Here is a 23,305-nt window from a genome sequence, read left to right on the forward strand (position 1 = left end):
CCTGCATGACCAATTCACAGCACAGCCTAAAAGCCATCTCCGTCTGGTCGGAAGCTCTGAATACACAGCAGGGAAAAGGGAAGACAGACAAAGCGGCAGCGGGTGGCGGAGGAGGGTGGACATGTTGGGAGGAAGAAGCATCACCTTCCGAAGGCAGCATGGCCCCCATCAGAAGGCTGGATGGGGAAGGTGGTCAAGGGAAATGCTAGCACCCCTGTTCCCTATAACAGGGACTTCCAGATGGGGTTGACTACCACTCCCATCATCACCAGCTGCAATGGCTTTTGGCTGGGGATGGTGGGAGTTGTAGTCAATCACATCTGAGAATCCCCATGACAGGAAACACTGGCTGGCACTGTTGTTCGGAAAGAAAAATCTAGCAATGGAGTCCTACTGCAGGTTCTACTACCAAGGAAGTTAGAATGGCCATCTGTTAGGAGCAGTGTCTTCTTAGTGGTGGCTCTTAGTGGTGTCTTCTTAGTATATGGCAACTTCCTATGTTCCTAGGTTTTTCTAAAACAATTGCTATGAAAATATCATGCTTATGAAATGTCTGTCTTCTGCTAATTGACATTTTAGTTTCTTGTGAGCCACCTTGATTAGATTATTAGAGAAGCAGATGAGGAGACCCTAATACTTACTCAACTTTAAGCCCCACTTTGTTCAAGGGGGCTCATTGCCAGGTTCTCTTTCGAGGGCTTCAGTGTCTGAAGCCTTCTCTGCGACAGGATAATCATTAGCTTTGCTAGCTCTGTTACCCTTCTAATTAAGAGTCTTGGATGGATAAAGAAAATGATTAATATTTAGATTAGACGTGCCTACCACACGAGGAGAAGCCTATTAGGCAGGAAAGTGACACCTCCACAAACTTAAATTAAATAATAGCTCCCACAAGGAGGCTTTGGAGCCGCCCATGGAAAGGCAAGCCATTTGAAGAGCTGAACGGGAAGGCGGGATATGATGGATCGCGAGTTTCCCTTTGCCCGCTCTCTTCTGGCCTGTAATGACAAGCACGCTCGTTTTTCAGACTAATTGAATATGGCTGCATCACTTGGGCCGTGGAGGAAAGCAGGGAGAGGCAGAGACTGGGACGCTGGCTTCGATAAAACGAGCTTCTGAATTCCCTTATAGGCAATTTGCTTTCGGAAGAACGGCTTCTGCCGTTGTAGGGCAGGGTGGGGGGGAGATCCAAACACAAACATGATGTCTGCACGCTGAATGGAACGAAAAAGGCTGGTGTCCATGCTGGCGAGCTGGGTAGGACAGACATCCTAGCCAGCTTCAGGAGATGGGTGCGCTCCCAATTTTTGGTTGTCTGTCAACAAAAAAAGAGGAGGGGGAGTGATTGTGTGGGAGGTGGGTGTGGGCTCCAATGGCATTTCATAAGTACTTAGAAGCAGCGCTGCTGGATCAGGCCCAAGGAGGCCCCTCTAGTCCAGCATCCTGTTTCCCACAGTGGCCCACCAGATGCTTCTGGGGAGCCCACAGGCAAGAGGTCTGTGTAGGCCCTCTCTCCTGCGGTGGCTCCCCAGTTCCCTCCACCCTCAGTGATACGCTGGGTGGGACGGTACCACCAGAGCCTGAGCCCACCTCCCACACCACCACTTCCCCTTCCTCCTGCCCGGTTTTTCCCCCCTGACAGATGATCAAAGATGGTGAGTGTGTACAGCTCCCAGAGCTGAGTAGGATGCTTGTGCCACCACCCAGCTCGCCCCTGGGTGCCAACCAGCCTAAAAGAGGGCTGAAGATACAACGGACGGGATGAACCGCAAAGGGGAGGTGTGGATCGGGCACAGCAGCTATGGGGGCTTCTGGACAAACAGGAGCTGCTCAAACACACTTTCAGATGGAGAGGCTCGTGCAAAGCTAAGGAGATGGGTCTACAGATCTCCCTGATTGGAGGCAGGGGGAACCACTTTTGCTTTGCATAATCGTCTAAGGATTTAAGGACTAGTCAAAATTCACGCCTTCCCAACATTTGTTTTTTAAATAGCCATAGGACAACTTTCTCTTTCATGGCAGACATAATTATAATGAACTCTCCTCCTTTAAAAGGCAGTTAAAGAGTAAAATTCTTTTTCCTCAACTATGTTTAAACCCCCCGTTTATCACTCTCTCTCTCAAGGAAGCTTACTACAGATATTCCCCACCACAACCCCAATAATATGTGTTGTCGCGGCTTTTGCACAGAGTGGATATTTCTTTGCAACCCACCACATTTCTAACAGGGATGCTGGATGGTCTCTAGTCCCTCAAAACAAACCACCACCACCACCACCACCACCACATTATCCCATAGAACGAAAAAGCATCCTCTTGCAGAAACAAGCCCTGGGTTCTGAAAAATAGCATCGGGCGTGTTCATGTGTCTTCAGAAAACATCGTGGGTGCAAGAAGAGAGATCATCTGTGCCCTGAAGGACCTTTGTCAATCTGGGCTTAACAGAACACCACAGCAACAACTAGAACCAGCTCTCGGCAGGATAGTGGCTCCTCTGAAAGAGTTGCCCACCCAAGCCAGGTGGCTGCAGAAGGTTCGACAGCCAACGTAGGTGAGAAAAGCAGGGGAGCTCTACCATTTGGCTGCCATTCTTGCAGCTTTCGGGCTACTGTATCGGTGGGAGTCCAACGGACACTATTTCAAGTCTGGGAGAAGGAGAGGAAGATTTGCAGGATGGTCCCATAGAGAAGTCTCAATTGTAAAATCAATCAGTACAAGCCTCGGTCATGATGGCTTTCCTATAATTACTCAAAGAACCAGAAAGACAGAGAGTGGCGTCCATACGTGACTACTCGGAACCGGCATCCTCCCTTCCTGGCACCCCCAGTAGGTTTGGGGGAAACACTGTCAACATCTTCTGGCTCCTTTTGCACCTGATCTTCACCCATGGGGAAGACAGGAAGGGGAGGGGCCTGAGCATCAACCCTGCTCCACAAGGGATTTTCTAGTAACATAGGAAGCTGCCTTCTACTGAGTCAGACCCTTGGTCCAGCTAGCTCAGCACTGTCTTCACAGACTGGCAGCGGCTTCTCCGAGGTTGCAGGCAGGAGTTTTTCCCAGCCCTACCTGGAGATGCTGCCAGGGATAGAACCTGGGATGCTCTACTACTGAGCTACAGCCTCATCCATTTGTGGGCTACCTGGGCTAGCAATACCAGCCAATCTGTAGATTCTTTCCCCCTCTCCAGTGCTTGTACTGTCCCACAACTGGAGGAAAGGGAGAAGAAATGGGGGAAGAGGTTCAACTCCCTTTTGCTTGGGTAGTGAAAGGATGACACTTTGACACTTGCGGTTCTATTTCGTTGTTACTGGGGGGTGGTGGGGGTGCGGAGTACGGGAGGGCGGAAGGAAACCTGGCCTGTACTTCATTTGCTTCAGAATATTTGACACACAGGTCCAATGATATACACAGAACAAAACATGTATTAGCTTTTCCTTTACTCCCACCGGAAAGGGTTTGATGCCGAGGCAGCCCTTCGGCACTCAACACCCCAAAATGGCCCCAGGCCTGCTCTGGCACACTGAGCTGCAACTAGCCTGTATGTATGTATGTATGTATGTATGTATGTATGTATGTATGTATGTATATAGTTGGTTTTTTGGGTGGGGGTGAGGGTGGAATCTGTTCTTCTGCAAAGCTCAGATCTTGCCACTAGGTGGCTGGCTTTAGAGGAATAATTCTACTCCTACTTGCAGTCCTTTCCGCAATTAAAAGCAGAAAGACCAAAGGCAAACCCTTGGCTATTGGCCAGGGGTGCCTTTGCACGGCTTCGGCTAGTGCGCCAGCTGCGTCCCTTTAAGAAGGCAGATCTAGCCAGTTACTCCACAATTACTGGAGAAGAGGACTATCAATGGCCACTAGTTGGAGGGCTGTGGGCCACCTCCAGCCTCCAAGGCAGGATGCTTCTGAGTACCAGTTGCAGGGGAGCAAGAGCAGGAGAGAGGGCCTGCCCCTTTCAACTCCTGCCTGTAGGCTTCCAGTGGCATCTGGTGGGCCACTGTGTGAAACAGGATGCTGGACTAAATGGGCTTCCTTGGGCCTGATCCAGCAGGGCTGTTCTTATGTACCCACGCCTTAGTCATGTCACGGCTGGATTACCGTAACACACTCTATGTGGGGCTGCCCTTGAAGAATATTCGGAAACTGCAGCTAGTGCAAAACGCAGCCGCTGGGATTTTATCTGAGGCTGCTTGTTGGGATCACATCATAGCTATTTTGAAAGAGCTGGTTGCCAATTTCTTCCTGGGTCCAATTCAAGGTGCTGGTTTTGACCTTTAAAGCCCTGAACGGTTTGGGCCCGGGACACCTGAGGGACTGCCTGCTCCCAAGGGTTGCTGCCTGCTTGACAAGGTCATCTGAGGGGGGCTCTGCTCCATGTGCCGACAATGAGGGAAGCACGTGGGACAGGGCCTTGTGTAATTTTTACAGTCTTGCTTTAATTTTTCTATGTGAACTGCCTTGGGATTGTTTTCATGAATACAAATTTAACCATCAACCAAATCAATCAATAACATTAAAATAAGATAAACAAACACTGAGTCGGGGAGAAATCGGGGGGAAAGACAGGCAAAACTCCGCCATCGGCCCATCCATGTCTGCTCCCATCTCTCCCCACTGCTCCTGCTGAAAGCTGGGCTTTCCTTCCTGGCAGATAACCCCCATCCTGCTGTTCGGCTCACGACAACCTCCAGCGGCCAATCGCCGGCCGTTGGCTTTGAACCTCATGAGCTCTCCCCAAACTGGAGATCAGCCGCCAGGGACGGTCCCTTATATCATCTGAGCTGTCGGTCTCTATATTTCTCACTAGGAGGCGGCCACCAGACCTCATGAAGAGAGGGGGAGGCCAGGGAGAAAGCGCGCCCTGGTGCAGACCCAACTGGTGCATGCCAGCACCACCTTACGCGTTCCAAGGCCACAGGAAGGTGGGCAATTATTCCAGTTTAAAAGAAAAAACTGCAGGCTTTAACCCCTGAATGATTCTCACCACGGTTCCTTTCATGCAACCAGACAACAGTGTGAGAACTGTTTACGTGTGGGGCAACGCCAGAGGGTGGGGGGCACGTGTGTAAACGTCGGTTACACAGGAAGCTGCCTTATACCTACCCTGACAGTTTCAGACAGGAGTCCTTCCCGGCCCTGACTGGAGAGGCTGCCAGGGACTGAATCTGGGAGCTTCGGCATGCAAAGCAGATCCTCTTTTTAGTATTTTAATTGGTTCTGAATTGTTCTGACATTGTTTTTACATTGCTTTGAGCATTGTGTTTTAAATGCTCTTTGTTTGTGTGTGTGTGTTGTGCACCGCCCAGAGCCTTTGGATGAAGCGGTCTAAAAATGTAATAAATAAATGTATCCCTGAAGCACGGGATCGCTGAACTTGGAGACAGTGCCCATCGCACAGGCTGTGTGTGTGTGTGTGTGTGTGTGTGTGAAGGGCCCCTAACAAACTACGGACCAGAGAGAAGGAAGCAAGAGAATGGCTTCTCATTTCTGCAGCCCTGGCCATCAGTTCTAGTAGCCAGTCACAGACCTGACCATGAATTTGTCTAAGCCCCACTTGAAGCCATCCAAGCTGGTGGCCATAACCACACTGGGGCAGAAAATTCCATCGACTGATTATGCACCGTTTGGAGTAGCACTTTTGGCGGTCCTAAATTTCCTCGCAATCGGTTTCATGGGATGACTCCTGTTTCTCATGTTGTGAGAGAGAGGGAGACCCCCACCCTCGGTTCTAGCTGCTTCCCACTGTCAGCTACGCTAAAATGGCAAACTGAGGGGAAATACCACTGCGGCGCGGTCTCTCTCACACACACGCGCACACACAAACGCATGTGCACACACGCACACACAGACACTTGCACCTATCACAAGATCTTTTAAACAAATCTGAGACTAAAGCACGTCCCAGCCACTTCTGGCACCCCTTACTCAGATTTCGTAGCAGATATTCCACGCAGAAAGAGGCTAAGGGACAAGAGCATCTGAATCTTGTCTTACGCCTCGAGTCTTTGTTTCGGCAAGGAAGCCGCACCATTAAGATGTTTCTATACACAGAACGAACAAGATGTACATCACACACACAGCGCCTGCAAAACGGACTCCAGCCCTGTTGCTAAGGAACTACAAAGGATAATGGCATTGGCCCTCTCTGTTTATGAAATAAATTGCTTTGGGAAGGAACGTAGGCTGCTTTCCGAGTCCTCTTGTGTCTTGTTCTCGTTTCTAAATGAACACGGGGAAATGACTGAGAGCGGCCAAGAGCGCACGCAATCTCCGCTTTCTGAAAAAAACCAGCCTTGAAAACGAGATGAAATGCATCGTTTCAACAGCCCAAGTCTATTGTACTTATTAATCTTTTGAGAGGCAGATTTCCACAGAGGCGCAAGCAAGAAGACTGGGAAAGGGCTCCTTCTCTTTCTTTCTGTGTGCAGGGCACACGGACAAGCTCACAGCAAAAGGCAAGTGACACCCGCAGATACATTTCTATCCTCCTTGATTAAGCGTGGCTAGCCTATGGAAATAGAGGAACCCTTCAACAGTGTCAAACGGAGCGCGTCGCTTTCCGTCTCCAATCAAGAGGAAGACCTTTTAACAAGGGCATCTCACCAGCGTAAATATTTGCCCGATTACTTTGGGGACTGGGGGGCGGGGGGGAGAGACCGTCAATATGGCGAGTGTGTAATGTCTAAAAATATTCCACAAGGCAGCAGAATGATGGATCAGACGTCTGGCAGGGGAAAGCAGACGAAAGCCGTAACCAAGTTAAGAAAGGGCTAATGGCTTTGATAGCGGCGGAAACATGAAGATTAGCAAAAGGGTCCTCCGGTTCCCCATTCGGAACGGAGGGCTGAATTCAGGAGCACACGAAGCTGCCTTATCTGGGATCAGAGCATTGGTCCGTTAAGTTCCATACGGTTTTCACTCAATGTCGGTGGCATTTTCCAACCCTACACAACATTTTAAAAATGATTCTGCTGGATCAGGCCCAAGGAGGCCTCTCTCGTCCAGCATCCTGTTTCCTACTCCACCCCAGGCTGTGAATCGGTTCCATAGATCTAACCCTGAAGGCAGCTGGAGGAGAAGCATAGGATGATGATGATGATGTTGAAGATGATGATGATGATGATGATTTCGATTTCTATACTGCCCTTCCAAAAATGGCTCAGGGCGGTTTACACAGAGAAATAATAAATCAATAAGTTGGCTCCCTGTCCCCAAAGGGCTCACAATCTAAAAAGAAACATAAGAGAGACACCAGCCACAGTCACTGGAGGTCCTGTGCTGGGGGTGGAGAGGGCCAGTTACTCTCCCCCTGCTCAATAAAGAGAATCACCACGTTAAAAGGAGCCCCTTTGCCAAGTTAGCAGTGGGGAAGGGGTTAGGAATAAGGGTTGTCATTTTCAGGGAGTGGCCCGCTGACCTTTCACCCACAATTCAACCACTGTGCTCTAGAGCAGGAATTCTCAACGTTGGGTCCCCAGCTGTTCTTGGACTTCAACCCCCATAATCCCCAGCCCCAGTGGCCTTTGAATGGGGATTATGGGAGTTGAAGTCCAATAACATCTGGGGACCCAACGTTGAGAACCCCTGGCTCTAGAGCATCTATTTCCGTGTAAGCATTCAGTTCAAACCAACTACAGCTATCGCAACTGCCATAGAGATACCCCTGAAGCAAAACATCGCGTTCCCATCAACCTACAGACTGGTATGCTTCCCCAAACCCAGCTCCGCAGAGCCTCTAGGCAATTTCTCCTACATCTCTGCAAGAGTCCCTTTGTTGTGAATTGCAGGATGGAACGCAATACCTCATTCCATCAACCACCTGCTTATCTGATACTACAAGCAACCTTCACATTATGCCCACTTGGTGATTTGATCTTGTTGGCACCAATGTGCGTCCCTCGCCCTGAATTTTCCCCATCCTCTCCTGCTGCCAGAGGGACCATTCTTCCATTATTCACGTGAATTATGCTGCCAGTGGCTACCACAAACAGAACATAAAATTCAGAATATTTTCGCCTCGGTAAGCAGCTCTGCCCTTCCTCAACCCTCCAAGATGTCTGGCTTCAAAAGGAGTTAGCCAGGGGGCGGAAATAAATTCTTTCCTTGAGAGCAGATATACCAAGGAGATGATGGAAACCATGCAGATGCGTGCGTGTCACGCAAGTAATTTCTTGTCCAGGCAATACCAGTTCACTGAATTACAAACATTTGCAAGTACGTTGGAGAAATTAATTTGCCACTTCCTGTCATTGGGTGGGTGGTGGTGGGGGGGGGAGAAAGATTTTCATTTATATTTATGACAAATGGGGCTTAAAAACCGAAGCCAGGTGTTGAAGGGTACTTTAAAATTTATGAACTTGTAAATCCATGAACACGGCCAATTAAGGTTTATCACCGTCAAGGATTAGCTACCCTTGGATATAAATTTAAGGGGTTAGTGGAATCAAGGTTGTTTACTTCCAACTGTGCAACATCAAAAAAAGGCAACCTAAAATATTTAAAAGGCAGTCTATTTCAAAAGAGAAGTTGGAGTTGACAACGACACAGTGAGATTTCAGCAGAGGCGAGGGTGCCTTTGTGCGTCACTCCCAATAATCCATCTTTTCACTGTAAAAGGCGCACTACGTCAGGATGCTTGAAGTGAACGCCCAAGTAGCAGAAAATATGAGCATAGAGTTATCAAGTATATGTCTAGAGAGTTTTAGTTTGCTTAAAAAAAAAAAAGAGCAAGATCTGTTGCAACTGTAAAGGCTTTGTTGTTAAGAATTTTTAGCTAAGTATGAAATTTGCACATTCTCTAAAGTACACCATAAGACACTCACCCCTTTTTAAAGACAGCCTTTGCTGTTACATAACATGGATATTTGTAAGCTGTCTCTTTGGATTATTCCAATATTTTATGCTAATGGAATGGATGTTTTCAAAGTCTTTCAAGACATGTATGCCAGATTTCCTAAAAACCCATCTTTTCCTAGTCCCCATATCCTACTGAAAGCCTGAAATACCATATTTATCCAAATAGAAGAGGACTCTGAATTTAAGATGACCCCCTTCTAAAAAAAATTCAAAATACAGGTTATACTTGTGTTTACCAAAAAGGAATGGGATTCTGAGTTTATGATGAAATTTCTAACAGCAAATAACTTGGGGGGGAAACTTAGATTCAGGTAAATACAGTGATTTCATCTCCTTCCCCTGCGTCCATTTCGCACCCGTGAGTTAGTTTACAGACTGTACGCTCCTCGGGGCAGTGACCACACCTCTCATTCTTCGTAAAATGCCATGTACAAAGATGGCACAATATAAATAAAAACAGAGGGTTTGTGTGTGTGTGTCAGAGAGAGAGAGAGAGAGAGACAGACAGACAGACAGACATTGATACACCAGTGTTATCAACTGCATGATTACAGTAGACCCCGACCTCACCCCAGCTTTGAGAAGCAAGACACTCCAAAACACTTTGGGAATAAATGATAGCCTTTTGTTCCTACACAGCTCTTTCTTGGTGCTGCCCCCCTGCCGACGATTCCAGCGCGCAAGTCGGCTCCCCTCAACTCTACAAAGGCGACCCGGGTCCTGGGTCGTAAAGCGAATTCAATTAGCAAGCTTGCTGTTCTTCATAATCAACATCAGGCTGCTAATTAAGACCCCAGTGCCACGCTGCACCAACATGCCCGTGCGTTACGGGGCTCTGCAGAAACCGGGAACTCTGCCTTCAGCTAGCATACATAAACAAACAGAATTAATAACTATCCGAGTGTGGACGGGTGACTTAATCGGTTTCGATTAGATGCAGCTCAGCCTGGAGCCCTTCTGTTATTTAAATGTGTTCACAGTGTTTTAATTAAAAAGCCTAGCCAACGGAGGTGGGCTTTCGGTCCTTCTCCATCTTTCTCCCCCCTTTTGTTAGTCCAATTGATTCGGGGGGCGGGGCGGAGGGGCTGAATCATAGAAAGAAGGAAAGGACACGCCCGAGCAAAGCAGGTCGGCAAGCAGCAGGCAGCCTGGGACCCCCTGCTCACTGGGGAAAGGGGAGAGTCACCGGCCCTCTCCACAGTGAGATGGCGAGGCTCTGGGCCAGTCACTCCTCTCTCAGCTAACCTACCTCACAGGGTGGTTGTGAGGATTAACATAACCATGGGTTCCTTGGAAGAAGAGTGGGATATATAAGTGTAAAATGTCCACTGACTGGCAGAAGCAGTGGCCCAGGGTGCCAGGCAGGCGTCCCTCTCAGCCTGACCTGGAGATGCTGCCCGGGACTGAACCGGGGACCACCTTCTGCAGGCAAGGCAGGGGGGGCTCTGCCACCATTTCATTTTATGCATGTTATCTATTTTTTCGTGTAAATGCTTCCAGCAAATCTGTGGGAAAGCGGTATATGAATATCCGTAGTAGCCAAGATTCACGGCAGTAAGAGCGATGGTCTCATCTGAAATGGCCTTTTTCAAAGGGGAAATGAGGGCTGTGCTCAACTCTAGTGTTTAGACCAGCAGCCAGGACTTGGGAGTGAGCTGAGAGAGGGCTCCTTTATACCAAGCCAGACCACTGGCCCAGCTAGCTCAGAACCGCCTACACTGACTGGCAGCAGCTCTCCTGGGTTTCAGACAGGAGTGTCTCGCAGCCCTACCTGGAGATGCTGCTGGGATCGAACCTGGGACCTTCTGCGGGCAAAGCAGATGCCCTTCCCCTGAGCTACGGCCCTCACCCCCACGGGGACTGTCTTGCAAGCCCTTGCATGGAGCTGCCCATCCAAATGCAAGCCAAGGTGGGCCCTGCTGAGCACAGGGGACAAGTCATGTTCGCCAACGCAAAAGCAGCTTTCTTCTCTAAATACACCCAAGCTACTTGGAAGTAAAATCGTGGCCGCAAGAGGCATACCCAGTGGAGAAGCCGCTTAAACGCTCCCTTTTACTAGCAGCTGCTTGGGGTGAGCTGCAGGAAGCCTCGGAAACAAGGGGCCGGGAGGAGGCCCACGGCAACCCACAGAACTCTCGCATGCCCGAGGGCTTTGCTGCTGGAGAAAGCAGAAGCGAGCTCCACTTTGCCTGCATTGATGCAGCGTAGGGGTTGGGGGAGATGCTGGTTCCCTCCGGCTAATTAGGCACGGGCTGCTAACATATTGGTCCTGGAGCTGTGGATCTGTCGGGAAGGGAGACCCTCGCCTCCCCTGGCAACAGGGCAACCAACCGAGAGCGCCTGGGAGCCCGACAGGAGCAGTAGGAGAGGCAGAAGGGCCCGCTTCCTCACCACTTCATCTTCCGTCCAGCACTTCTCGATGAGCTTCGGCACGGGCTTCTTCACCAGGCGCTGGAGGGCTTTGCCGGCATCGTAGTTGCTTTCGTGGAGCTGCAGGAGGGAAGGAGAGAAAAGCAAAAGCAGATCAGCAAAGGGAAGCCGGCGTGCACCCTGGAGGAAGAGACGTGACTCTCCCCGCCCTGCTCCCGAAGCTTTTTCCAAGAGAGATCGAGAGCCAAAGCGGATACTGAGGAGTTGGCGTTTTCCAACAGGACAGAAAAATCCCACTGGAAAGGCAGCCGGGCTGAAACAAACCCTCTTCAGAAGGGGGCCTGTGTGGGCCCTCTCTGGTTGGCCTCTCGCTGCCCGGCTGGGAAGGGCTGGCTCAGGCTAGGGTGCCCTCGGGGAACGGAGGAGCAGGACTCCGTGCCCGGCGTGCCCACCTGAAGCTCAGCCTAGGGGCTACGCATCACTTCTCTGGGCCTGGGACACACGCGTCACCTGGGGGTTCTGGAAAGCGGAAAGACTGCCCAGTGTCCTTGAGAGCCCAACGTTGCCAGTCACAGGAAGCGGCTATACCGAGCAGACCCTTGGCCCATCTAGCTCAGTCTTGTCTGCCCGGACTGGCAGCAGCCCTCCGGGGTTTCCGGCCAGAGACTCTCCCAGAGACGCTGCCAGAGATTGAACCGGGGACCCTGTGCAGGCCAAGCAGTGGCTCTCCCACTGAGCCACGGCCCCATCCCCACTGCAGGTAAACCCACACCAGGAGTGGGCAAACTGGGCAGGGGATACACATATCCCCCCTCGGTAAATGGGATCATCCCAAATCCAAATTTACCGCCCAATACACATACAGAATAAAAACACATATGAATACAAACATATGGTGTATCTATCAAGCAAGCATACAGGAGAATAGGAGCATATTGCAAAAATGAATAAGAAGCCTCACTCAATGGAGTGGATCTACTGAATGGATAATGATCCAAAAGAGTTACTGCTAAAAAGTGGATAGACATGCAAGTGCAAATCAGAACACCATGTGAAACCTTATGAGATGTCCCTGAGACATCAATAGGTGCATCTTCCCCCCTTGTCACCTGGACCACACCCTCACGTCTTTCAGGAATAGATGGCGGCTGCGACCATCGATTGCCGGGGAGCCACCGCAGGAGAGAGGGCATGCACATATACCTCTTGCCTGTGGGCTCCCCAGTGGCATCTGGTGGGCCACTGTGCGAAACAGGATGCTGGACTAGAGAGGCCTTCTTGGGCCTGATCCAGCAGGGCTGTTCTTATGAAATGACTGCCCCAGCAGGAGCCTGAATATGCTCCACATCACCTTCCAGAAACCACAGCTAAGGGGAACTGGGGGAAAGGGGGGGGTAGCCTCTCCCGGCCTCCTTAACTCTAGCGCTGCTTAAAAAGCAAGCCCTCTTCGGGTGCAGCATGCAAGCTGAGCTCTCCCACCAAGAACCCGAGTCGGGTGTGGCTGACGGCCACAGGCGTGGGGCCTACACAGGAGCAGAGGCAGCAGCCCGCTGGGACGTCAGCTGAGGACCGTCTACCCGGACTGGCAGCAGCTGCTCCAAGGTGAACATCCCAGCCCTCCCTGGAGATGCCGCCAGGGACCCCCGGCACATGAAGCAGATGCTCGGCCCCTGAGCTCCGGGCCCATCCCCATGCCCAAGGGCAGACCCACAGGGCCAAAGGCTTGCCGAGGTCCCAAGCCCTGCACGGAACGGTCCCTCTGGGGGAGCCTGGCTTGGCAGCTTCCCCAGCAGGGCGAGGGGCACCTGCAAGGCTTTCATCAGCCTGGCCTGCTCCCCCACGTCTGGGATCCGGCAGGAGAGCTCTGCAGGCCGGGGGTGTGAATGCCAAGCAGGCCATTTTTAGAAAGCGAGCGCCAGCTCAACGTGGGATTGTCACCCAGCGAGGTTCTCTGTGCTGGCTTCTTGGCATGACTCATGGAAGGAATCTATTTTTGCCCAAAGGAGCGGAGCAAAACCATTCCCGTCCTTTCCTTTACTCCCCGCACTTAACAAACTGGAAGAAGAACGGAGACTGAAGGAGGCTGGGAACAAGGCACCGAGCTAATGGCTGCACTAGCCACCGGGTGCTTTTCCGCAGCCCTGAGCGCTTGCGGCATTCAAGATCAGGCCGGGCACTCGCTGCACGCCAGATCCCGATCCTGCTCAGCCTCGGCCCTGCTGCTGCTGCCGTCTTCTGCCTTTCCAAAGTGACTCGCATCCAGGCTGTTGCTAGAACAGCGACCTGCTCAGCACTGTTGCATGTTGCTGAACGGGGACGATCCAGGATGACCCTTGGAAGCGCTGCAGTGGGCAGTGCGGGCCAGGAAGAGATTCTGGAATGTGCCTCGGAATTCTGACTCCGGACCCGCCTCATCCTCAAGGAGCTCAGAGCTGTTGAGCCGGGGCTCTGAGGTTCTCCCATCTCCACCAGCGGGCAGGAGGAGTAGAATACAATATACATTCACACCCACAAGGGATGAGGATAGTTTTTGCGAGAGTGGGCAACAGAGAAAGCTGCCCTACTGAGTCAGAGCTTGGTCCACCTGGTTCAGTATGGTCGACCCTGACTGGCAGCAGCTTCTCCAAGGTTCCAAGCAGGAGTCCCTTCCCAGGCCTTCCTGGAGATGCTGCCAGGGACCAGACCTGGGGTCTTCTGCAGGCAGAGCAGATGCTCTCGAGCTGAATTACAGCCCCAGTCCACGTGCGTGTGCGCAGGCGCAGGCACACTCCGGTTCTCACACAGAGAAAAGGAAAGAGCAGAAGACAGATCAAGCCTGATAATCCCCAATTCTCAGAGGTTTCCTGCTTGACACCCCGCGCCCTTAAACACCACCCTGCTGCATTTTTATTTGTTCAGGTAGCCAACGAACGGCAGCTGGGCCACCAGCACCTTTGCCCAGACGGGCTGTAAAAAAGGAACAAAGCCCCAACCTTGGCCTCGCGGGGCCCATTTCACACTCCTTCCCGCCCCGGGTAAAAGGCAGGCAGGGATTCCAGATCCTGCCCACACGCCCTTCTATCCCGATCACGACAGACACTAAAGAGCTCCGGATCCCAGGCAGGGCTGCTTAGCATAAACTCTGCCACATTAGTGCAAAGCTGGGGGAGAGGCGGGGGCCGGGCGCCGGCTGCATTTCAACACCCGCTCCGCCACAGAGCTGCCATTTTCGGGCGGCGTGATGCCACAAATAAATTCTCCTCTTGGCACGGCTCAGCTGTCAGGCACCTCTGTTCGGTAATGAAGCCATGAATTACATCTCGCCGCTCTGACATCCCCGGGTCTCGCACATCAAAATATTGTTCTTCCGTTGTAATTTATAACTTAATTTAAACGTCCCTTTCCTGGTGACCTTTCCTGCGTCGGGACGGCATCGCATCTGGCAGCTCCTGTGCCGGGGAGGCACTCTGCCACAATTACCGTCATTAGGAGCCCCGCCTGGAAGCCATCGCCGGCATCGGAGGCTGGAGTCTCGCTCAGATAGTAAATAATTGGAGTCCATTAAGAGCACAGCCAGATTGCAGGAGGCCATTCTCTTGCGGGGAGGGGCGAACGAACACACACACACACACACACACTGTTACAGAAGCAAAAAAGGGCCAGCAGGCCAACTTAAAGCCTCTCCATAAAAAGCCGGAAGAGAAGACAGCAAGCAGCCTTCAACCAGGGCTGGGCAGAACTTTCAATGACCAGCTTTCCTTGGTTAAGGGCCGGGCAGGCGCTCTTTGTAGGAACATCGGAAGCTGCCATGTACTGAGTCAGATCATTGGTCTATCCGGCTCAGTATTGTCTTCACAGATTGGCAGCGGCTTCTCCAAAGTTGCAGGCAGGAATGTCTCTCAGCCCTATCTTGGAGATGCTGCCAGGGAGGGAACTGGGAACTTTCTGTTCTTCCCAGAGCGGCTCCATCCCTTGTGGGGAATATCTCACAGTGCTCACACTTCTAGTCTCCCATTCATATGCAACCAGGGCAGACCCTGCTTAGCTATGGGGACAAAGTTATGCTTGCTACCACCAGACCAGCTCTTCTCTCCCTTGTATGCTTCCTATGTGCAGCAGAATTGTAGATGTCTACCATTCTGCACGGAGGAAGCTGCCTTCTCCTGAGACAGACTCTTGGTTCATCTAACTCAGTATGGTCTGCACTGACTGGCCGTGACTTCTCCCGAGGTTTGGGCAGGAGTCTCTCCTAGGAGATGCAAAGGCCTGAACCTGGGAAAGCAGGCAATGCAGGGGCTCTAGCTGTGAGCTGGGGACTGCCCTAATGAACAGATGCAGCTGCCTTCTGGGTCAGACTCTTGGTCCTCGGGTTCATTATTGACAACACTGATTGGCAGCGGCTCGCCAAGGTTTCAGGCACGGGTCTTCCCCGGGCTTACCTGGAGAAGCTGCCAGGGAGTCAACCCAAGGGCCTTCTGCAAGCAGAGCAGGGGCTCTACCACTGAACCATGACCCCATTTTCCAGGGTATTTTGCAGTCTGTATCAGTTGTAGCCCATGAACCCCTTCTTGAAGACAATCGGTTTATGGCTAGCATCTTCGCTTAGACATCCCCAGACAGACACACTTACCCATGGCATCTGGCAATCTAAACCATGTTTACGGATAGAGCCATAAAACAAGACGTGGAACCATGGTTTGAAGTAGGCTTGCACACCATGGTTTGAATTGATCGTGGGTGAGCATTACATCTGCATGGAGGGTGCATGGTCAAGGGAGTTTGCCCTCGCTCTCCGCTTGCAAGGTAAGAAGCAGGTCTCACTGTTGCTCTCCCTACACCCACTCTCAGGGGCAGGGCTGAGCTAGGTAAACTAAACCAAGACTCCACCGCACACCTGGAAGCTTAACCAGGGCCAGGGGCAACAAACCATGGTTAGCACGAACCATGGTAAAGCATTATGCCCACACTAGGCCCATGCCGACTGCTATTCTGGGAAACAGGTTGCATTTCAACAGCTAAGAATTAGGCTATATCCTGCCTGTCAGGCCGTGAGCATCTCAGGGAGAAGAGACACGGATCCCCCGAGATGTCTGGCTGCATGGCTGACCAAGCAGCCTCTGCCCTGAAGCGTCAATGCTTCCGCCTTTGAAGCACGAGCCTTAAGTGACGACAAGGACCCAGCCGAGGGAAGAAGTCACATTAGAACGTGTGCTAATATGCATTTAAATAGTTCTCCCATGCTTGTGGTGGTGTCTCCAAGTTAATGAACAAGAACATCTCGGCTGAGGGCAAGTTAAAAACGGGCAGCAATTTGTCTGGATGACATCTTGCTCGGAACCAAACACCCCTCAACAGGCTGCCGCGTGGGCCATTCGGGGAGACAGGCTGCTGTTCAATCAGGTGGTGAGGAAAGGCTGAGGAGTCGTCATTAATAAAAGAAAGGAGAGGGAGAAGGAATAGGTTTAGGAGCAATTGGCTACCCTTGGTTACCTTCTGCAAAAGGTAACCAAGTTTTTAAAAAACCCAAAGCAGAATTGTCATTAACTCACATGTGGGGAGGGAGGGAACCGCGACAGGGTACAAAGGGACATAGGAAGCTGCCATACACGGAGTCAGACCATTGGTCCATCTCACTCAGCATTGTCTACCCAGACTGGCAGGAATCTCTCTCAGCCGTATCTTGGAGATGCTGCATTGGAGACAGTACTGAGCCCTTTAGGGACACCATACGGAAGTTCAGATTTTGAGTAACAACAGTCTCCAAGAGACAATGGAACCACTGCCAAGCAGTGCCTCCCACCCACAACCCCCTCAGACATTCCAGAAGGATACTGTGGTCAGTAGTATCAAAGGCCACTGAGGCATCCAAGAGAACCAACAGTGTCACACCCTCTCGGTCAATTCCCAGTTGGAGATTATCCATCAGGCCGACCAAGGCAGTCTCCAGCCCATAACCTGCCTGAAAGCCAGTTTGAAATGGGTCTAGATAACCAATTTCCCCCACCGGGAGATTTTGGGACTTGTGTGTGGCAGAAACCAGAGTCATGTTTACAACATGCTGTGCTGAGACCTTCTCTCCAGAGACTGGCAGATCGGAGACAGCCATTTTCGACAAGATGTGGAACAGGGATTCCCAAGTCCATGCTTTAAAAATCTCTTGCATGGGTGCGCATGCACACTACGCTGTCTTCCCTTGTGTCAATTTACAGACTGTAAGCCCCTCAGGGCAGGGACCTATGTTCTTATTCTCTGTAAAGCACCATGTACATGGATATGTGATTACTATTACTTATCAATTTTGGTGACATCAAGAGAGGGCTAAAGACTGCTCCCTGTTTTGAGCTGCTTGCACAAGTATGAAAACACAGAATCTCAATTATGATTAAAGTGGTACTGCACTGTGAACCACCATCTTGGGGGGAAAGGCAGGGGGTGTGTGCGTGCCTAAAGCACAAATATAAATTAGAACTACAGAGTAAAATTACACAGAGACATGGCTGCACCAACGCAAGCTTGCTGCTTGTGAATTTTAATTAAGGAAGTGATTTAAGAGGGCTCCTGGATCTTGAGGAGAAAGGGGTTCATCCTATTATGATGAGAAGGAAAGGCTCTTTTTCAAGATTTAGACTCTTGCACAGGGAAATGAATCCACGTGCGTTGGAGATGAGCCCTCCGAACGCGCAAGGATAATTTTTAAAAAAAATCTCTGCTCTTGCTAAGGCGCCTGCATGTTTTCTGGTGTTAGCGTTAATCTGTTCTTTTATGCCTGCTGATCTGCGAGCTAATAAAGACAGACTCCATGTCAATTTCGCCTTTGAGGCTCTTTGAGGGGAATCTTAATATCGCCTGTCTGTTCACACTCCTAAAAAGGACAAGGCAGGAGCACAGGCATGAGACGATGAGAGAATCTGCATAACCAGCAAATGTCCTTGCATTCACTGCTTACAAAAAGCCCCCCACACATCAGATTTGGGGCTAGGGCATGGCAGAAACACAGCTTCCCATCATCCAGGAAGGAGGCCTTTCTCAGGGACAGGCTGGGAGACCGTGGCACCTGTCCCAAGAGCCAAACCTAGAGTTCACAGACAGAGTCCCTGAGGTCAGCGAGCGGAGATGGGGCTTAAGATGCAGACAGCAAGGAAGGTCAGAAGGCCAGGATCCTACCTAGGAGTCAGGGACAGGGCTGCAGTTCCGTGGCTGAGCCTCTGCTTTGCATGCAGAAGGCCCAGGGGTTCAATCTTTGGCAGCATCTCCAAGTAGGAGAGACTCCTGCCTGAAACCTTGGAGAGCTGCTGCCAGTCAGTGAAGGCAACACTGAGCTAGATGGATGAACACCTGACCCTGTATAAGGCAGCTTCCTGTATTCCTACCAGTCCGGAGTCTGTCAATTGCAGAAGGTTAATGCGGCAAACCTCTCTCTTCCAGCGTTCGGTATCGAGGATTTCCAGATGCTGACTACAGCTCCCAGCATCCTGAGCTGCAATGGCCTTTGGCTGGGGATTACGGAAGTTGCAGTCAGCAATATCTGAGGATCCCTGGTGGCGCCCTGTTCCTTCTCCTGACTGACCTGGGCTTAGTCCAGGGACTATGACAGGGGCTACCAGGGCCTGGCTGGGTGGCCCAATCCATGCCTGGAGTGCATGTTCTCCAGAGCAGGGATTCTCAACACAGCCTGATTTCCAACAGGTACAGCAAGCGTCACACTCTGAACGGCCCCATACATGCCCAGAGGAACATTTTCGGTCCCACTTTATTTTTTGAGAAAAGCACCACAAGGCAACCAGAGGGCTGGGCGGGGGGACCTCACAACAAAAAAATAGTGCTGAAGAAGAAGAAGAAGAAGAAGAAGAAGAAGAAGAAGAAGAAGAAGAAGAAGAAGAAGAAGAAGAAGAACTTGAAAAATTTACCCATGCTATTAAGCGAATAATCACTGGAAGGTGTTGTTCAACTACATAATATAATACTGCACAGCAAAAAACGTCCCTGCTCTTTATTCCTATCGGGTGTAATTAACAATAAATCATACTGAGGGTTACAGCACCCTGTTATTACATAAATAAAACACTAGCAAAGAAGCTTGTCAGGACTGATTTATGTGAAGTGCTGCTCTGAAGTTTATTGCATTTCCATAATAAGAAATCATGCAGCATATCAATTTTTTACCATTAATCTTTCGGGGCCGTATTATCATTTCTAAATACACACATGCACACACAAACACACCTCTTAGTGCAACATAAACCACTTGCTAGCAGAGGTTCAAAGAGCTGGTCCCCGTCCTTCAGGAAGGAAGGAAGGAAGGAAGGAAGGAAGGAAGGAAGGAAGGGCAGACCACAGCCACAAAGATTGGCTCCGTGGCTATCAGGTGGTGGCAGAAGTCACGACCCAGGGCACACTTAGGAACATAGGAAGCTGCCTTGTACAGAGTCAGACCATGGGACTAGCGAGTTCACTTTTGCCTTCACTGACTGGCAGCGGCTCTCCCAGCCCTCCCTGGAGATGCTGCCAGGGATGGAAGCGGGGACCTTCTGCAGGCCAAGCCGGTGTTCTGCCCCTCAGCGCCAATCCCATTCAAAGATGCCCCTGTGTAATCCGGACCAGCTTCAGTATACGCAGGAGATCTGTGCCCTGGGCCATCCCTGGCAGCAGCGACTACAAAGAAGGCTGCTCCCACAAACCAGCCTGAGATTACAAAAGCAACGCCTTCTTGCCCAAGGCCAGTCGTTCCAAGCAAGGCGGCTTTTCTTGTTTGGGGAGAGTACAAGGGCCCTTCTCAGGCACTAGATGCAGAGCCAAAGGCCCACAGAGAGCAAGCCAAAGGTGAGAGGACACCGTCCAGAACGCTCTTCCCAGGAAGGCAAAGGCTTTGGTGATGCAACGGGAGACTTACTGTGTTGAGTGCGTTGAGTGTCGTGTCGTCCCGGGAGGCAGCCACACAACCATCTTCTGTGGACCCTCCATCGCACATCCCTGCAAAAGCTGCCATGCTCCTGGGAAAGTTAAGAAAAGGCCTTCTAACATTTGTGTTTGGGGGTGGGGGAGCTTTAAACCCTAAAATCAAGCCAAAAAGAAGAGTCAACAGTGCTCCATGTTCACATGACCCTAACATTAGGGAGCACATGTTTGTAGCATCACATCACTGGGGGGAAAATCCCAGGGTCCTCAAACCTGGGTCTCCAGATTTTGCTGGACTACAACTTCTATCATCCCCAGCCACAAGGGCCTTTGTTGTGGCTGGAGACCATGGGAGTTGTAGTCCAGCAACAGGGTCTGAGGCCCTTGACGTCACAGGATGCCACAGCCCAACAGAGCAAATCTCACTAGAGGAACGAAGGAAAAGCCTGGGGGTCCACATTACCGTGCTGCCCTCAGGTACATCAGGAGGTCGCAGTCATTCACTCCGGGCATCCACACAAGCTCCTCATGCTGCGTCACAGTGTCGCCGTCTCCAGGAGAGAAGGGCTGCAGCTCTGGAAGCTTTGCCTGGAAGCAAGAATTCAGAGGCAGACAAGGGGATGCGAGTTAACCAAACATGCTGTGATCTTGGGCTGCCGGTCTGACTGAGTTCCACTGACCCCTTTGAGCGCAACAGAACTTGACTTCTAAAAAGCCACTTCCACAACTTACCTGTGGTTGCCAACTTACCAAAACCTTCCCCCCTTAGTGACCAAGCCAAGAAGTTTTTGGAAAATTAGAGGGTGTGTGTGTTGCTGACTTCTGCTCACACACACACACACACACACACACACACACACACACACACACACACACCAGCAAAGGAGTTACATAGGCACTGATAGGCAGCTGGATTCGCTGGATCGTGTTTCAAGCCTAGCCATTTATGAACTGATCTGCAAGCTGCTACAGGGCTGACACCCATTTTACAGATGGAAAAAAGAAGTCCGCAAAGTCGCCACAGTCTTCCAGAACATCCGTGGCAAAACCGAGTCTAAATTACGGAGTCTCCTCAAAGAGAGATTAGCCTGAACCCCAAAAGAATCCTCCTTGCTTCTCTCCCTCAGCCCTGCACTGACTGAATCTCAGTCCGCGGGGAAGCAGAGACCCTGAGCTGATCCAAGGGCAGCCCAGAGCGTGAGAATGTGGCGTGGTGTGAAGAAACACTGCATGGATGCCGGAAGAGTCAATTAGAGGCATCTATCAGCCGCAGCGATCTGTATAAGACCGTCCAGAGCATTTCAAGTCTGCCAGCAATTACCTTTCTGAGTTAAGATGCAAAGCACATCGGAAAGGCTCTATATATTTATACACACACACACACACACACACACACACACACACACACACACACACGTACGTCACAAGCCACCAGTTTGGAAGACTTTAATGTGCTCTAGTCATCCCTCCCTCCTCCCCCCTGCCCCGCCCTGCTTTTCCAGGGAAGAAAAGGATGCATCCCAACTTTGCCACTGATCAATGACAAATCAGCCACATCTGCAACTGGTGCCAGCAAGCTATTGCAGGTGGACAGGTGTGCGGAAGGGTTTTACAGGGGCTTCAGCAGCCCAAACAGGATCTAGAGGCGCAAGGCAGCCCAACTCCTGCCCTCCAGCTGTTGGGGGATTGCATCTCTCATCATCCCCAACTACTGGCCACTACGGCTGCGGGGGGGGGGGAGTTCTAGTCCAACCACCAATGGAGGGCTGAAGTTATGCCCCCTTGTACAGACAGGTACATTTCTGGGCCTTTTTGAAACTGCAAGCGAGCGCAGAGAAGGAAACGGGGCAAAAAACGTGGCCAACACACACACACACCCGCCCCCCGAATAACGCTACACTACACTACATGGGAAGGGCTGTTTCTGCCCCTCCCCTCGGAAGCCCACCGTGCCGCCCGAAAGTATGTTCCCGAGAGTCACATGACAACGTGCAATGACAGTTTTCAGCTCAATAAATGTAATATTTATTTATATCTACATAAACCGCTTCGTGAACTTTTGTTGAAAAGCGGTATATAAATATTTGCCGTATTTTTAGAAATTTGTCATATTTGTCTTTACCCCTTAACAGACTCCAAGAACATCTTGGGAATCATGCAGCCCAACTTTTCATACCCACCAAGAGTGGGGTTTCTTGGTCAGACATACACACTAGGGATGTGCAAATCAATTCGGGTAGAAATCAATTTGTACCCGAATCTAGCTGATTTGGGTGTTTTGGAGACAGAACAAATCGCCCCTGTGGTCCATTGGCTAGATTCAGGTCCAAATCAAATTGTGCTATATTCTATCTGAATTGATTTGAGATTCAGATTCCTCATATCAATTTCCTCAGATTCCCAGCTTTCATTAAAAAAACAACAACAACAAAAACCCCTAAGCTCTAGCCCTTTTAGAAGTGGAGTTATGGAACAAAATGTGTGGTCACTATTTTTCAAGTGTTTGGATTCTTTGATGTATAATAACTTTTCCTCAGTGAATCCCTATGAGGATTCATTACGTACCAAAGAGTCTAAAAACCTCAAAAATCCCTAAAATATAAACTGAGTACCCAGTGGCTTGCGGGCTGGGGGGTAGTTGGCACAGGGGGTGCCATGAATGTCCCGCCCACAAAGCAGTGGGGCCAAAATGAACAGAAGAAATGAAGGTGTGTAATGAAGACACCAAAGAATCTAAACAAAAAAATTCTAAAAAATAAACTGAGTACCCCAGTGAGAGAGAGAGAGAGAGAGAGAGAGAGAGAGAGAGAGAGAGAGAGAGAGAGAGAGAGAGAGTAGTTGAGACATAGCAGTTGAAACTGTCCAATGACAGTCAAAATGAACAGAAGAAATGAAGGCATATAATGAATCCTCATAGGGATTCATTATGGAGGAAAAGATTAGACACCAAAGAATCTAAACACTTCAATATTCCTAAAAAATAAACTGAGTACCCCACTGCCGCCCAGGTGGAGGTATGTGCAGTTGGCACCTGGCAGTTGTCAATCCAAATTCCAAATTGAATCTAGGGTGATTCAAGGGGACAGAGTCGGACACAGAACAAATCAGGGGTGTTTCACTTCGAGCACAAAGCATATTAAAAAAATTGATTTGTGCACATCCCTAGTACACCCCCCCCCCGAATCCAAAGATTTAAAAGCAAATT

General features: G+C 50.5%; 1 protein-coding gene across 15 annotated transcripts in view; it reads right to left on the reverse strand.

Annotated features, from left to right (window-relative positions):
• Positions 1-23,305, reverse strand: part of RERE (arginine-glutamic acid dipeptide repeats) — a 272,298-nt gene that overhangs the window by 81,828 nt on the left and 167,165 nt on the right. For all 15 annotated transcript variants that reach the window (XM_053280800.1, XM_053280796.1, XM_053280798.1 and 12 more), the window contains 3 exons: positions 20,564-20,688; positions 20,096-20,195; positions 11,248-11,346 (listed from right to left, as the gene is read on the reverse strand). In XM_053280800.1, the coding sequence (XP_053136775.1) occupies positions 11,248-11,346; positions 20,096-20,195; positions 20,564-20,688 (324 nt within the window). The remainder of the gene's footprint in view (positions 1-11,247; positions 11,347-20,095; positions 20,196-20,563; positions 20,689-23,305) is intronic.

This window comes from Hemicordylus capensis, chromosome 16, assembly GCF_027244095.1.
Source record: "Hemicordylus capensis ecotype Gifberg chromosome 16, rHemCap1.1.pri, whole genome shotgun sequence".
Taxonomy (NCBI): domain Eukaryota; kingdom Metazoa; phylum Chordata; class Lepidosauria; order Squamata; family Cordylidae; genus Hemicordylus; species Hemicordylus capensis.